The sequence below is a fragment of the Scatophagus argus genome, chromosome 14 (genome assembly GCF_020382885.2).
Source record: "Scatophagus argus isolate fScaArg1 chromosome 14, fScaArg1.pri, whole genome shotgun sequence".
Lineage (NCBI taxonomy): Eukaryota > Metazoa > Chordata > Actinopteri > Scatophagidae > Scatophagus > Scatophagus argus.
In genome coordinates this window covers 4,923,045-4,939,721 of record NC_058506.1, presented here as the reverse complement: position 1 = coordinate 4,939,721, position 16,677 = coordinate 4,923,045, and the positions used below count along the sequence as shown (strand labels likewise).

General features: G+C 39.3%; 1 protein-coding gene across 2 annotated transcripts in view; it reads left to right on the top strand.

Moving 5' to 3' along the window:
- Positions 1-291: 291 nt before the first annotated feature.
- cltca (clathrin, heavy chain a (Hc)) overlaps positions 292-16,677 on the top strand; it is a 31,735-nt gene continuing 15,349 nt past the window's right edge. Inside the window, exons 1-7 of one of the 2 annotated variants that reach the window (XM_046409819.1) lie at positions 292-625; positions 10,477-10,684; positions 11,135-11,137; positions 13,683-13,951; positions 14,052-14,213; positions 14,301-14,414; positions 14,973-15,146. In XM_046409819.1, the coding sequence (XP_046265775.1) occupies positions 584-625; positions 10,477-10,684; positions 11,135-11,137; positions 13,683-13,951; positions 14,052-14,213; positions 14,301-14,414; positions 14,973-15,146 (972 nt within the window). In that variant the 5' untranslated portion in view covers positions 292-583. The remainder of the gene's footprint in view (positions 626-10,476; positions 10,685-11,134; positions 11,138-13,682; positions 13,952-14,051; positions 14,214-14,300; positions 14,415-14,972; positions 15,147-16,677) is intronic. The other variant, XM_046409820.1, reaches the window with a different exon arrangement.

Sequence of the window (16,677 nt, the reverse complement as noted above, 5' to 3'; positions counted from 1 at the left end):
GGTTGAGCTCAGAGCGTTCTGATTGGTTGAGAGAAACAAGTGTACAACACGTAGGACTGACGTTAATTTATAAAGACGAATGATGTGGCAAAAATCAAAGGGCGAATAGAAAAAAAGTAGTACCCGTTTTACATTTGTTGTCAAACATTTTTATCTCGAAGTCTTGTTTCACTATTTTAGGTTTCAAAGAGAAAATGAAACATTGCAAACTTACCAATAAGGTAGTAGTTATATGCGACATAATGCACTTTTTAAAATCTGTGAGTGCGTATTCATCCGCCTTATTGAGTGCACTTCCATTTCCGGGATGTTTTCTCTGCTGACCAACCTCCACCGCCATTGCAGGTCCAGGAGTCGGTGTAGTGGCAGTCAGTCGTTAGCCAGGGGAAGCCCGCAAGTAAACATTTTAGGGACGAATAACAAAAGTACAATCCCACCGACATCACGTTTTATACAAGGGTTAGATTTGATTCATTTGGACTTTAGACTAGAGGCTCCCTGGCTGTCCGGCTAGGATCTGAGAGAAGAAGCCGTAGTTTGTTAGCATTAGAAGAAACCGGAGGAGAGTGAGAGAGGAACCGCCATGGCTCAGATCCTGCCTATTCGCTTTCAGGAGCACCTGCAGGTATGTGGATGAATGAGTGGTTAAAATGTTAGGTAAAGTTTGTCTTTCAGTCGCATTCGCTACGGGGTTCTCCGTGGCTCCAGAGACTTTTTAGACACAAGTTCAGAATTGCTAACAAGCTAAGTTAGCTAGCTAGCTAACTAGCTTGGCAGGGTGGATGACGTTTATCTCAGTTAGCATCTAGCCTTCTTGCTAACACTTTGACTAGCCACCCTTGTTTCATGATATAAATGACGAAGGTCTGCAGCACACAGAAGACTAATGCATGCTGCCATTAAGTCTCAACCAGAAACGTCGTGTTATAACCCAACTCTTTCTGAAGTTTTATCGGCCATGAGGGGATTCTCAGAAAAAAAGTATTCGGTCTGTCGGAGTACTCACAGCTGTACTAAAGATGGTCTCTGTCAATGTTGCGATAAGGATGATTGTTGAAACAACTTTAGTAGTTACCCATTATCTTACCGCCGGTATTGACGGTTGAATCGCGTTCGTACACCACTTATTATCACATAGTAAAGTGACAGTTAAGTGAAAAGTGAAAATATTTTCACTTTTGTAGTATAGTTATTTGTATGGCCTTGACATGTCATAAAATATGGAGCGTTCTTTAACTTTCAAAGTGATTATACGACCTCAGGTGGATGTTACGTTGTCTGATTGTAGAAATGGTCATGTGGTGTGTTGGCTTTTCGATAGCTATCCAGTTATTCATGCTGAATCACTTTGACAAAATTGACAGGGACTCAAGCATTTGCTGAGAATGAGTTCTTTTAATGTTCAATTCTTTTTCTGTTGTTTGTAAGGTAAACACTTCATTTGACATGGCAGTAATATTGCTATTATTATACCATTTTGAAATACTTGTGTATTTTTTGTGCAGCCCTTCATATAATTGGGACTGTACTTCCTTCAAATTACCACACCTTTGCTATACCCCCCCAATAAAAGTTCCAGTTGATCTGGTTGAGGAAACTGAAGCATTCATGGCCCTCCATGCTTATGGATTCAGTCTGGCGTGCTGACTTTCAAGATGTAATGAATAAATTATAACGACTTTTTGTGTTTCAGTCAAGCTAAAGAAATGTGATCGGTCTACCCCTCAGCAACAAGAAAATCATTTGTTTATTCAATCTTCGGCTTGTTCTCTATCCTGGTCTGATTTTGGGCCTTACTTGTGATCCAGGCTACTCTTGTTTTGTCTCTCTGATTCCCCAATTTCCTTGCGGCTCTGTCTCTTCTCAGCACTTAGTACTGATAACAGCATTTTGACACTGATCCCTGAAAGGACATGGGAGGTCAGGGGTCACAGTCAGTACCATTGGAGTTGATTGTGATCTTTGTTGTTCAGTGACAGTTCCACAGAGTGAGTGTTTGAACCTGGACCGCATGGTCTTAATATGTCTTCCCGCTACCATTCTCACAGATGTCATGATAACTGCATGGTTGAGTATGGTAGTGTTTCTGTTCAAAACAGGTGGATTTAGTCATGTTTGCTGTTGATGATGTTAAAAAACTTGTAAGAATTCCTCAAAAACTTCATCATTGCTGCAGTGCAGCACAGCACTCTGTGTTATTGTCATCTTACTTTATGTGATTCCAGTTGAGGAGTTAATATGTAGTAGTGTAGTCACAATATCAAAATTATGAATTCAGTGCAATTCATCTCTTTCAATACTAAATTGAATATAATGGATAATGGAATAATGGAATTATATTTTAAATGACAGAACAGAACATGGAACTTTATTTTCTATTAAAAAAAAGCACAAGTGACTCCTCTACTGAACACATTTACCATACATTATATTCACCTACTGAACACAGCACTGATCGAGTATAAACTGAATGTTTTGTAAATAAAAAAAATAGCAGTTTGAAAGTTATGGTGAAGTTAACCTTACCAGGGTGAAAATTGCATTTCAATATAGGGATGCTTAAGGCAGATTAAACAGTTATCATTGCTTTTAATTGCCTTGTCAAACTCTGATGGTGAAAGAAAGAAAAAATTCTTGCCACAAAATAAATTACACTCATATCAGGGCATATAATTATATTATCTTTCACACTAAATAACCTACTGCTCTTTAAATTCCTTGATCAGGTCAGCATGTCTGTCCACAAGATGCTTTGCTAAGTTGTGTTTGTTAGATCCCTTGTTCTGCTTGGATTTAAAACATCTTTTACAGATGGGCTTTCCCAGACTGTCAGCTATGTAAGCAAAATAATGCCAAATTTCACTTTGTATGCCTGCCTTGGTCAACAAGCTGTGGAAATCAACAAGACCTCTTGTACTTGCAGCCATGTCTCCTTTTTTGTAACCATTAAAACTGAAGCATGCATGAGAGCAAAGAAATGCCACGCCCACCATGTCTTCAGAGACTGTAGTGGTGGAAGCATAGTGCTCAAACTGCTCCAGTGCCCCAGTCTGTTGCACATAGACCCAACTTATAATATGGCTCTTAAACACTTGTTCTTAATGGAATATAGTACTGTTTAAAATGGCGGGGTATTGCGACACCTTTCTAGGATTGGTTTAGTGAGCAATACCAATATGTAGGCCTGCCACAAGATTGTATGTAGACTGAGCTTCATAAACCAATGCAAAGATCTTTTGTTCATACACAAATTGTTGTGTATGGTTTTATGACTCCTTTGTTGAGTCCTTTTGATGGCAGGAGTGAGAGTTAAGAGAGTAATACAGAAGTGTTGAATTACTATGAATTAAAATTGAACTAATGTTACATCTTCAGTCAACAGAAAGGCTTGTGCAATTATACCCTCACTCTGCATCTTTTCAGTGAAATTGTACACGAATTTAAATCTACGTTGTACATTGAATTTAACTTTAATATTTGGTTCAAGGAACTGGTATAATTCACATTGCTTCTTTTGATTCATAACTGTTGATTTGTTTTGCTTGCACAATAACTTGTTGCATTTTTTCCTGATTGCTTCCTGAACCTCACTGTATTTTTCAGTGATATGAACTATGTAGAAGTATGCTTTCTCTGATTGGTGACATTGGCTTGTCACAAGGTCATTGTGTGAGACAATCAACTCCCAAAGGACCTCGGGACCTATCATTAATGCATGACCTGCATATGCTGTTTCATATATGTTTCACTGCTTACATCAGTTGAGCAGTTTCAGCAGAATATTAGAACTGGATGATATGAAAAAATGTATCCTGTGAAGGGATAAATTGTCACAGTTTATTACATGACAATTACCCCAATGACCTTAGTAATTATGAATGTGTTTCTTTTTTTGTATTGGCTCATTTCTAATTTGAGTCTGTCCATCAATACTGTTGGCTGTCAGTTTGTCAGGTACTTTAAGATGTCAGCATCTTTTAATACCTGACAAACTGTTCTTCTAGCTTTTTGGAAGAGTCACAGAATCCTGGCTAGGTCAACCTCACGACATGTCATTGCTCTGCTTTGGTGCTTTGATAATTTTTCACAGAGCTTTTATAGTAACTCAGTATAAGATTTCAAGACAAGATATCACCAGGCCACTAGTTTCCATTTCCTCTGCACACAAGTTGTGCATTTTTCAGTGTTATCTATCACTTCTCATTAGAAGTGACAATGAGATTGTTTTGTGTGATGGGTTTCAACTGAGTCTCTCATTTGCACCAAATCTCATTAAACAATTTAAAGACCTTATATATTGTATATATCTGACCTTATATATCTGTTTAACATGCTAGAATAAGTACCTCTCTTGAGCTTTGTATGTGATTGTGAAGAAACACAGCATAGTATCTTGGGCAGGTAGGTTTATTATGTCCATTAAATGAAATTCTGGGAAAATTGTGATAGAACACTCATAATCTTATTTCTCTCTCTCTTTCTCCCTTATTTTCTCTTAAGCTTCTATACGTGATTCTCACATCGGCTTTTTGTAAGGATTTTGATTTTTCTGGATCTGTTGAAAGGAGTTAATACACAGAGCTGGCTGTTTATTGGCTACAACAGCAGAAAAGCAAGCATGTGGTCTGTGCTCCCTCTGTCATCCTGTCAACTTGCATAGCTTGCATTTTTATATGTCATCCATTTATACAGTGTATTGTAGACTCCAGTTAAAGAACTCAAATCACAGAGGTGTCAAGTAAAATAGTGGCCATCTTTATTCACACAACACTGTACATATCAGATTGTCAGCCTATCTACTTAATACACTTACCCTAACAAACTGAAAACACGTGGTGCTAAATGTAATGCTGAACAACATTCAAAAAAAGAATTGCAATTATTTTTAGTGGGATGGTAGTTTTTGATATGAATTTGCACTTGACCGTGTTGTAGTTTTGATATATTTTGATTAATTGTTCAGCCCTAGTTAAGAAAAATGAATGAATGAATGAATGAATGACATTCAGATACCACTGGCAGCACATATTGCCCAGGAGCTTATGAGTGTTAGGACTCTGACCAATCAGCAGCCTGTATCAATTTAAAGCTGGTCTTTGATAGTCATCTCCCTGGGAAGTTGGCTGTCTGTAATCACTCCCTTGCTAATAATATTTATTAAGCAAGATACTGTTGATGATTTGTGGAGGGTAAAGCAAACACTTAAGCTTATCAAATCATGTGTTAACTTAGCAGTGTATTTCACATACAATTCCTTAATGACATGTAAATGTTAATTTACTATCTCTGCACACATAGATGTTTTGTAAGTATACATGGTGTTCTTATGTTTACAAAACATGTCATCATAGTACCTCCTGGGTTTAGGTCCCAACAGTTAACTTTGTGAATAATGTTGTTTTAACCTAAAGGAATAAATGCCCACTTCAAAATATTTTTTTCAAATCCTGTGTTTTAGAAGGTGGAGAATCGATCCATCCATTTTCTATACTGCTTATCTGTCAGGGTCGTGGGGGGGCTGGAGCTTATCCCAGCTGAGTACAGGCGAGAGGCGGGGTTCACCCTGGACTGGTCGCCAGTCAATCACAGTGCTGACACGCAAAGACAGACAACCACACACTCTCACACTCACACCTAGGGGCAATGTAGAGTAGCCAATTAACTTAATGTGCATGTTTTTGGAAGTGTGGGAGGAAGCCAAAGTACCCAGAGAAAACCCATGCAGGCACAGGGAGAACATACAAACTCCACATAGAAGGGCCCAGACCGGGGTTTGAACCTGGAACCCTCTTGCTATGAGGCGACAGTGCTAACCACTGCAAAGGTGGAGAATATTTGGTATAATTAGACAGTAGCATTGTGCTGTTGTCTAAGAAAAGCTGTCATCATGTTCGGCAAATTTTCCTATAATGCAGATGTGAGGGAAGGAAAAAATAAGTTATTGGCAATGGTGTTCATTTGGATAAATGTGTGTAGCGTTAAGTTAGATGTTTCTGGTCTGAGGAGGGATTCATGTTCATAAAAGATGAGACTTGAAAGAGGGCAGTACTGACATTAAATGCATACATTGAGAAATATTTTCATATGTGTTTTGTAGTAAATTGAATTTGTTTGTGCACCTGCTGGTACCTACCGTTTGTCTGATGGGAAGGACTTGACATGCTCTTTAAATATCATTTTACAAGGTTCGCATGTTGAACTTTGAACTGTGCTAGTAACTGACCAGCTGATATCTCGTGACTGGCTGTTAAGGATGCAGATCTGCTGAACCCTTGACATTTTTTGGCACTGTATAAATGTAAGATAAAGTGTGCATTTGGGAGAAAAGGGAAACTGCAGTCCTAAAACCACCTCAGCAGAACTGGCCTGGAGCGGAGATGGATGGCTTCCAGAAACACATGCATTCCTTCTTTTGCCCACCACCCCCCCCACCCTTCTTATCTATGGTTGGTCACATGTCCCCCACCAGTGTCACATGGTAGTGGAGGAGGCAGAACTGGGCAGGCCTGTTGTTTCAGTCGTAGACAATAGGTCCCTGGTTTCCTGTTGTGGAGCAGTGCAATGAAGTGCTGCAAGCCTCAGCACATTGCATAGCACATCCTTCTTGCCCTGCCTTGAACTTTACATGCATGGGACACATACGCAGGGCTTTTTTTCTGCTGAGCAAGATTCTGCTTTCCTTTGAAGGAAGAACTTACAGGTCAAATCAACAGATGGGACTCCCTTGGGGTCATTAGGGATAGTTCAAATCTATTCGCTGGCTTTCTTATCTGTATTCTGCATTCATACTTCCTATATTGAATGGCAAGGTAGAATAACTGTGAAACATTCCCACCTTGAACCAGCTTTGTAAAAGGACCTGCTGTGACATTTCGGTAGAAACAATTAGATCGGTGTTTATGGCTTTTAATGGGAGAGCACAGTCTCCTCTGAGCTGGATGACTGTCTGCTGTCAATCAGCTCAAATGAGCAAGAAAACATCCTCACAGGAGCTGCATGATGTATTAGTTAGTTGTATTGGGAAAGTGTTGCATACATTGTTATTAATTTTAGGCCCTGTATTAGCTGTATACCTACCTTTCACGAATTGATATATGCCCTACTTGGGGGCAGCCGTGGCCGAGAGGTTGGAGAAGCAGCTTGTGATCAGAAGGTCGCTGGTTCGATTCCCCTACTGGATGGGCCGGAAAAATTTGAGTGTGGTGGAGTGATAATGTCCCCACCCTCCATTAGTTGGTTGATGTGCCCTTGAGCAAGGCACTTAACCCCCAATATATGCTCCCCGGCGCTTGATGCAGCCCACTGCGCCTGTGTGTTTCACTGCATGTTGCATGTATGTGTTTCAATCAGTGATAGGTTAAATGCAGAGAGTAATTTCCCAGCTTGGGATTTATAAAGTAATTTAAATTAAATTAAATTAAAAAAAAAAAATTATAATCCCACATCATTTTCAGCTCTGAAAATGATTATAATGAATTGAGACAGAGGGGGAGAGTTGATGGTTTATCACAAGACTAATGATAGTAATGTATAGTGAAATCATCAGTCACTAACCCTCTTGCTTGCATTTTATTGTTGCCACTGGCTAACTGGCCTAGTCTCAAAATATTAGCCTTCTGTTATTCCTCCTTTTGACTGTACTTTTTTCTCTCTATAAATAAACTTACTACCAAATTCTTTCAAAGTATTAGGCATTTCTTCTTGCTGTTTTCATTTGTAACTTCTTTCGAAATTGTCTAAACTGCTCACTCTTGTCCTGTCACCCTTGTGCACTCCTCTTTCTACCCTGCTGTTAATTTCAAAGATTTTGGGCAAGCATCTGCTCATTAAAGATGCTGCTATCAGCGAAGCTAAAAGCATCAGCTCCAAGGCCAGGCCAGGCCAGGCTAGACTAAATGACTTAACGATTTTCCATGTTGGTTGCAGCTCCACTGGTTTGACCTGCTTTCTCCCAAATTCCAACCCATTGATGTCACAGCAGTTAGCCCACAGTAGTGTTTTACTGTAAGGTTTCCATAGCAAACCAGTCTAACAGACTATGGTGTGGTCCGTCCAGCAGCACAACATCTGTCTGTCTGTTTGTTGTTCTTTATTCCAAGGGACGTGGGTACCATATTAGGCTGAACAACTCTTTCCTGCTTTACGAATGTTTTTCATTGTGAATGAAAGGTCTTCCTGCTGATCCCAGAATAGTTGACAAATGGGTGAGAGAGACTGCACAGAAATTTGTCTGGAAAACTGTTGTGTATTTGTAGAGGATAACTTGAAACTTCTGATTAATACATAGACACACCTTACTGGTTGTTTGGTTTACAGAGATGATTGAAAGGAAGTTACCCAGTTGATGTGCTCAGTCTCTCGGAGTCACTACATGGGACTGTCTGATATTGTGCCCTTACTTTGAAACCATCTCCCATTTCGCATAAGACTGTTTTTGTAGTGTTCTGATCAAGCAAACGGTTTCAAAACTGAAAATAGATTTATCCAATGTCTAATTTATATTCTCTCTTTGTCTGGTGTTTTGAATAAATATTGTCTTAGTAAACACAAGTCCTCCCTACTGGACAATGGCAGCGATAAGAGGCATGGAAGCAGCAATGACGTTACTGTATGATGTCACCCACCACAGTAAAAAAATAAAACACCGGTGAAAGCTTGCTACAGACTAGTTTTCAGGTTTTTCCTCATAGTGGTTAGTAACTGTAAGGTCATTTATCGCAGTGACTTTGAGGGGGAACTAGGTTACACACTCATGAAAGAATGTGGGTGGGGCAGGGTTGGAGGGGTGTGTCCTGTCATTGATAAAAGGTGTTCCCATTTTCTTCCTGGAACCGTGGTTTGTTTTTGCTGATTAGAACTTGACTACAGCAGATTGTTGCAAGTGGAGCCACATTTTATCACTAACAGACCTTGAAATGAACACTTGCAAACATGCCGAACATGGGTAAATTGTGGTTGGCAAACCCAGTAGACTCTTTGTCAGAGGTCCAATGTACACAAAACAACTCTTAATATTTATGACCTCTATAGCTGGTAAACTAAAACATTTATTATTATAGCCATTAGACTACAATCATAGGTTATTAGAAGAAAGATTTAACATTCCCCATATTTTTCATGTAATTTTAGTGTAAATTAATTGGTTAATGTAGCCACAGGTTTTGTCACATTTTGTCATAGTTTAGATTTATCCCTCTGCAACTGTGCGCACAACTTGCTGATGTGTTGCTCTAATAGTATTTCAGATAAGTTGAGAATTTGCATTTTTAATTGGTGGGTGTCATCGGAAGACATTTAATATTTGATGACAACAGTGCACTTCTAGGTAATGGCGATTTAATGATGCCTCAGTGTGTAATAATTTAATATGGTCAGCTCTATGACAAATAGAAATTATATATAAAAAATTGACCACAAAAAAATCTTTCGGAAATGTATCTACATTGCCACTCTGTGTTAAGTTTGAATTAGGAAAGCATGCTCCAGATTGTTGCATGTAATTTTACTACATTTGTACAACTGTGGTTTATTGCTGACAGGTTGCGAAAGAATAGGAAGCATCCACAGAAAACATACTATACAAAAAAGTTTTTGGTAGTTTCATTTCCTTCAAGGTTTACATCACAGTAGCGTTTCTATTTGCAGTTTGATACCAGAAAGACCGCACAGCTCTAAAACTGAAAAAATAACGTGGTGGCCAGTGTTGATGTTGATAATCTGGTAGGTCTTCGGATTCAAATTAGTGTGTCATGTGATTTAGCTAAATATCTTGATCATTTATCAGAGATGATTGTCAGGAGGTATTGTTATTTTGCAGCAATAGCTGTACTAACAACCTTGACAAACAAAATCTTAGCTAAATGCATGAAGTTGCAAGAAGTCCAACCTTGATGAGCTGCAAGTAGTCAGACAGCAGTGAGCCGTGACTGTTGTGTAATATGGTTGTAGTTTCCTCTTTGGCCCATGCTTTGAGAACTTGGCATTGGATGAGCCCTCCACCCAGCCCAACTGTAACCATTTGTGAACACTCCACAGCTCCGTGTGTCCAGAGAACTGCTGCTCAGTGTCAGGCTTGGTGACTTAATCTGCTGACTGTGGTATTGCTTAGCAGCAGAGAGTCAAAACTTTCTTATTGGATACTGTCAATGTTGTTTTGACAGAATCAGGCATTTTAATGAATCTGACTTTTAAAAACTATTATTACTGTGTAGTAAATGGGGCTCTGGGCCAAACTAAGTATTTTTCTCCCTCCTTTCTTGTGGCACATGATTGCTTGGGCATCTTTTGGAAAATACCACACCAGTTTCGTTGACATCTTCTGAAATGGCATGCTTGTGATTATATTGTGGCAGGAAGAATATTATTTTGCCTTTGATTTTCTTTGCAAATTAGATTTAACGGTAACCTTTTGCAGGCTACTCTGTTTAACCTCACATGCCCACTTACTTCTTCTTTTACTTACTTCTTTTGCCTTAGCTCCAAAACTTGGGGATCAATCCAGCCAATATAGGCTTCAGCACCCTCACCATGGAGTCGGATAAGTTCATCTGTATCCGCGAAAAGGTGGGAGAGCAGACTCAGGTGGTGATCATTGATATGGCAGACCCCAACTCACCTATCCGCAGGCCCATCTCAGCCGACAGCGCCATCATGAATCCAGCCAGCAAGGTTATTGCACTTAAAGGTAAGTGCAGTGTATTGGTATTACAGTAATCACGTCTCTCTAAATCACTGCAGGAATTACCAGAGAGAACTACATTATATTACTTGAATTTTGTGCTTTAAATAAGCCCTCATTAGGGACCTAATGCATTCAGTTCTGAAATGTTTGTTCAATATAAAGACATTATCCATTTAATGATTGAGTATTTATGTATTATTTTCATCTGTTTATGTCCATACACATCCAGCTACTTTAGTTTTTTGCTGTGAAGTAGTTTTTATTGACCAACATGTATGTTTCTTTTTCCAAACATCTGTCCTGTAAATATTCAAAATAGCATATTTTTAATTCTTTTTGTCCAGCATCCATGAATTCTTTGACTTTTTTGTTGTTTTTGTTTTTGTCTTTTCTGTGTTCTTTTTTTTGTTTTGTTTTGTTTTTTTTTTTTACTGCTTTCTTATGTGTTTGCAGACGGTGAGTTGAAATTTAAATACTTCGTTGTGAAAGTTAAATCCTGTTTACAAGACTATTATTTGTGAAATTATTCCATTCAGCGTTGCCCTCTTCAAAAAACAAATGAAGCATACAGCCTATATTGATTACATTTGCCGTTATTCACCACTTTGTACCATTGGGACTGACCTATATGTATTAATTGTAAAGCTTTTAATATTTTTAGTATTTCATAACTCATTTCTGGATAGATATTTAGACCTTCCACATCTAGGTCAGTATATATAAAATATTTCTTTGTGAACAGGATTTAGCTTTCGCAGCCTTATAGCTTGCTGGCATTCCATCATTGTTATTACATGTATAAATGATTTAGAACCTGTTTTACATGTGGTAATACTATGGGTAAAAATGATTTCATTTTAATTCACATTTCTTAATTTTCATTTGAAACCCATGCTTTATTCTACCTGTATGAAGTGTTATTTCCCTGAACCTGTTGTTCCACTTATTTAATACATGTTGATTCTTTTAGCAACCTTTGACAAACTTGTGGTTCTCTATACCAAGAACTGAAGATTAGTGTTTGCGAAAGCTACTAGACAGCATAGACTTGATGCTCTGATTTGAAAACTGTGTGGGAAGTCTAATGTCATCTGATAGCTGAATTGATTTGATTTTGCATGTTCCTGATGGAACAGTTGTCCCACATGAGGAGTGAACTGGGTCAAGTAACTTTTGAGAATAGCCTGTGAAGTTTGCTTGCCAGGGAAAAGTAGAGTTGAGGAGCACTTGCAGTTCAGCAGATCCAAGAGCCCTACAACCTTGTATATCCATCTGTCCACGTACAGCTGGTTGTGCTCCTGTCCAGCTATTAAAATAACATTTTATGGGCCTAACAACTGTAGAATGACTATCATTTTTTAATTTAAAATGATGCTTAGGCTATTGACAGGACAAGTCCAACTAAATTTACTTGTATAATTGTGTAAACTGCTAACCAGGCTTAAAGGTATTCATTTCAAATACGCATTTGTTTTCTGTCAAACAAGAGAAAAACAGGAAGAAACTTACAGTTACAGTAGCTCAGCGGTGTGTTGAGAGCTCCTTATTGACTAAATTTGTATCACCTGACTTCCTTAATAATTGTGCAGTATAGGGTAGACCCTTCCTCCCTCTTTGTATTCCCACTGTCTTTCCTGTTCAGTCTACCATAATGATGCCTCTCAGCTGACCTTGTCATGTCACACAGTATTGAACCTTAATCTTTTCATGTAACCATGTCTAAAGGACAGCCACATTGTGCACACACACCTCCAACAGCTAATCGTGATACAATTAAATATCCCTTTGCTTGTTCTTTGAAATTTGGCTGCTCTTGCAAGTGGTTCATCCACCACGCTGCTTATTGTACTTAGTGATGACAAAATGATCTTGATGGTTGTGCTAACACTTAAGTCTTTGCTTTTTTTTTTCTTCACTTCATTAATGAGTATTGAAAAATTGAGCAAACAAGGAAGTCACACTGCTTCTTAATAAAGCTTTAGCTCACTAAATTAATCCTAACTAATACACAAAAATACAGGTGAGTGAATCTTTTTAAACATAGTTTCAGATCTGTGATCAGGACATCACAAAACACATGTAACTTTGATTCAACAGTTACCCAGAATCATTATTGGAAACTTTTCCTACAACTCTTGTCAAAGTCTCTTAATTGTTTAAAATGTCCCCTTCCCCTGTAACTGTGCTTCTGTGTATCTGATTTAACTGTTGTATCGGATGCAGGTGTGTTTGCCTTCTTTGTGAGTTGTTTGTTTCTTGCTTCCACCCTCTGTCTGCTTTGTTTCTCTCAACGCAGGCTGATTATTCAGGGGTTGGGCCATGTAGTCGGACATAACATAACATAACATGACATGTACTGAGCACATCTATGAAATAGCTATTCAGGAGCTGTGGTCAGTTTTATTAATACTGTTTATTGGTCTGTATTCTTAAATTATAATGAGAATAAAGACTTGTGCATGTATTAATTCATTCACACTCTAATACACTATGAGGAGCACCTGTAACCTACATCGTCCCTTAGCTCACTGGACTGCCTGTTAAGTAAATGAACACTGAACATAACTTTCCTCTTAACTTATTCATTTACTTATAATTCTGCTTACATTAGATAGCTTTGCACTTGTGTGTTCTTTTAGCCTGTCGATTCATAATAATTAGAATAGAAAAATGTACTGGCTTCAAGTGAACATAACTGACACAGTGACACCCTGTGTGGCCTCTCACAGTTCCGTTTTTTTCTATGCCAGGTGTCTCACTACACTTCAGATATGACACAATTTCCGACTACAGCATGAATGGCTTTCCCTTTCTATCAGTCATGGCTTTGTTGCTTGATGATTTCTGTGCCATGACTACCAATATTTCATACTTGAATCTCCCTTTTTATTGAAATTTGGTGTGTTTCTTTTTCTTTGAATGTACTTGTCAACACACTACTGTCAGAAATTAGAATAATTTTTCTGGTCACTGGCTCCTGTCACCTTTTTTCCCTTTTTAGCTGCCAAAACCCTTCAGATCTTTAACATTGAGATGAAGAGCAAGATGAAGGCACACACCATGACGGATGATGTTACCTTTTGGAAGTGGATCTCCCTGAACACAGTTGCGCTCGTGACTGACAATGCTGTCTACCACTGGAGCATGGAGGGTGACTCACAGCCTGTGAAAGTCTTTGACCGCCACTCCAGCCTGGCAGGCTGCCAGATCATCAACTACCGCACTGACGCCAAGCAGAAATGGCTCCTGCTTATTGGCATCTCAGCCCAGGTAATCTGCTGCTCATGTCTCAAACAAACATATTAAGTCTGTCCGTCTGGATACTTTTGTCTATGTCGTGTATTTAGGTATATTGTTTTTCTTTTTTCAGCAAAACCGGGTGGTGGGAGCCATGCAGCTTTACTCTGTAGACAGGAAGGTTTCTCAACCTATTGAAGGCCATGCTGCCAGCTTTGCCCAGTTCAAGATGGAGGGGAATGCAGAGGAGTCAACTTTGTTCTGCTTCGCTGTCAGAGGCCAGGCTGGAGGGAAGGTGACTAATGTTCATGGCATAATACAAGAAACATATTTCTCCTCCCTGAGTCTGTCTCTCACCTATGTCCCCTGTCTTTCAATACAGTTGCACATCATTGAAGTGGGTACACCACCAACTGGCAACCAGCCATTTCCAAAGAAAGCAGTCGATGTCTTCTTCCCTCCAGAAGCCCAGAACGACTTCCCTGTGGCCATGCAGGTGTGAACTTGGCTCACACTCGAGCTGTCCATTTTTAAAGTTTGAACTAATTTGAATTAACAAGGAAGCAAAGAAAATATCTTACCATTCTGTATAGTTTACATATTTTCCCATGTGGTGTCTTACAACTGTACCATGTGGCTGAGAGTGTGGTGCAACTTGGAATTTTATATTGTTGCTTCAGTTCTACCATTATCCTGAACACTTTTTCCCCAAACAGTCCCACAGTGGCGCGGAGGTTGTACAATTGATGCTGTTGCACTTGTTTTCGGTGTCTCACTTACTTGGCAAGCTAGCAGGCAAGCCCTCAGATTTGTCTGCAAACAGCCATTTTTGCCTTTTACAACTCAGAATCCCAAATACACACTCATGCTCCAGCATCTGTGATTTTCCAAAGAGCTTATAGCACAAGTGTCCTCAGTTTTTATTTATTAGCTTAATTTACTGGTAGATCAAGCTGATAAGAACTCCCTCTGCTGGACCATATCTGTATGGAAAGCCTTTTTAAACCGTAATTGTATTTACAGACACAGTATTTCATCTTTTGTTTTTTGACAGATAAGCTCCAAGCATGATGTGGTTTTCCTTATTACCAAATATGGCTACATTCATTTGTATGACTTGGAGACGGGCACCTGCATTTACATGAACCGTATCAGTGGAGAGACCATCTTTGTCACTGCTCCGCATGAGGCTACTTCAGGCATCATCGGGGTCAACAGGAAGGGACAGGTAAGAATGTCAACCAGTGCTTGTCCCAAGCGATTAAGGAAATTTAAATGTCTTTTTAGCATGGCTGCTCACTCTTTGCAATGTCAAAGTAAAATTTTGTTGTTGAATTTCAATAATCCTTCTGTGCACTGTCACACAACCACAGTGTCATTATTCATTATTTGCCCCTTATATTATTAGCTAAGGTATGTCTATCAAATCTGACACAGGTCAGTGAATGTAAACAAGTACAATATCAGCATCAGTTCTTATGGGAGGTAATAACAACAACTCCTTGTTTGTCTGTCATCATCAGGCAAGCTCAGACTTTGCCAGGAGGCATTATAAATAATCTAAGGTGTAGTGTTTCACACGGAGAGAGGAGAGACAGTTGCATCTTACTGTTTTTGTAAAGCCAAACCAGAGAGGAGAACTGGATCCAGCCAGTTGATGAATAATGTTCCAGCCAGGCCACACACCACATGAATAATTGAGTGAAGAGAGGAAAGCTGATCTGTGGCAGTGACGGATCTCATTGGGGTGGTGAAGTGCGTATGTGTGTGTGTACACACAACACATGTACACAAACACGTACACAGAGACAGTGATCTCAGACATAATAGGCCACTGTCTCAGCCCCTCAGTGTCTCCAGTGGAGAGGGTTGGTTACTAACAGCATTTGTGACCTGATGCTGAGTATACATTACTACAGTGTGTGTTACCATGCATTTCTTTTACGTCCTCTGCTGTCTTTTATCAGCAAGCAACATATGGAGTTACACAACTGAAAATTCATAAGTGAGTTTTGTCTAATGCAGCGTAATATTCTTATTCCTGGTTGGACCGGAGAAACGGAACTGTGAAGAATGTCACAGAAAGGACTGCGGTAGTGTGATGGTTGTTTGACTTGTAAGTCAAGCTGAAGCTAACTAATTGTGTTCTGATATTGTAGCACTTGAGTAAAAGTTAATGCTGAGCAAACAAAGTGTCAGATGAATAAAATGATTTCCTTCACTCTGACTTGCACTAACCATCCAGTGTGTAACATAAATAAATGGTGGTTAACCACAGGGGTGTGCTGTCTTGCCATTGTGGTAACTAAAATATCAATAGCCCCACCACACCGCTCAAAGGTAAAGTGCTAAGATTCTGATGTCATCGGTGGACATAAAAACATCTGAAAAAATATGAAAGCCTCCTCTACGCTTTTAACAAGTTAAATTATTGTTTACACCCTGCATAAAATGGATAAAATGGGGTGTGTGTGCGCGCATATGTGCACCGAACCTAACCTGACATTGACATGCAATGTTGATAGCTGCTGCACACACACTAGATTGGGGTAGAGAAGGGAAAGCAGCAGAGTAAGGGGAGAAAGAGTGCCCACCACTCCTTTAGCACGTGATGTGAACTGGGAGGCACAGCCTGGTGTATTCAATCCTCTTAGTGCCCGTCCTCTCGTCCAATCACGTTCTCCACCTTATTTTCCATGTCACAGGAAAGGCAGAGACTTGCGATGGCCACCCTTCAGTTTTACTTTTCTGTGTGTGTT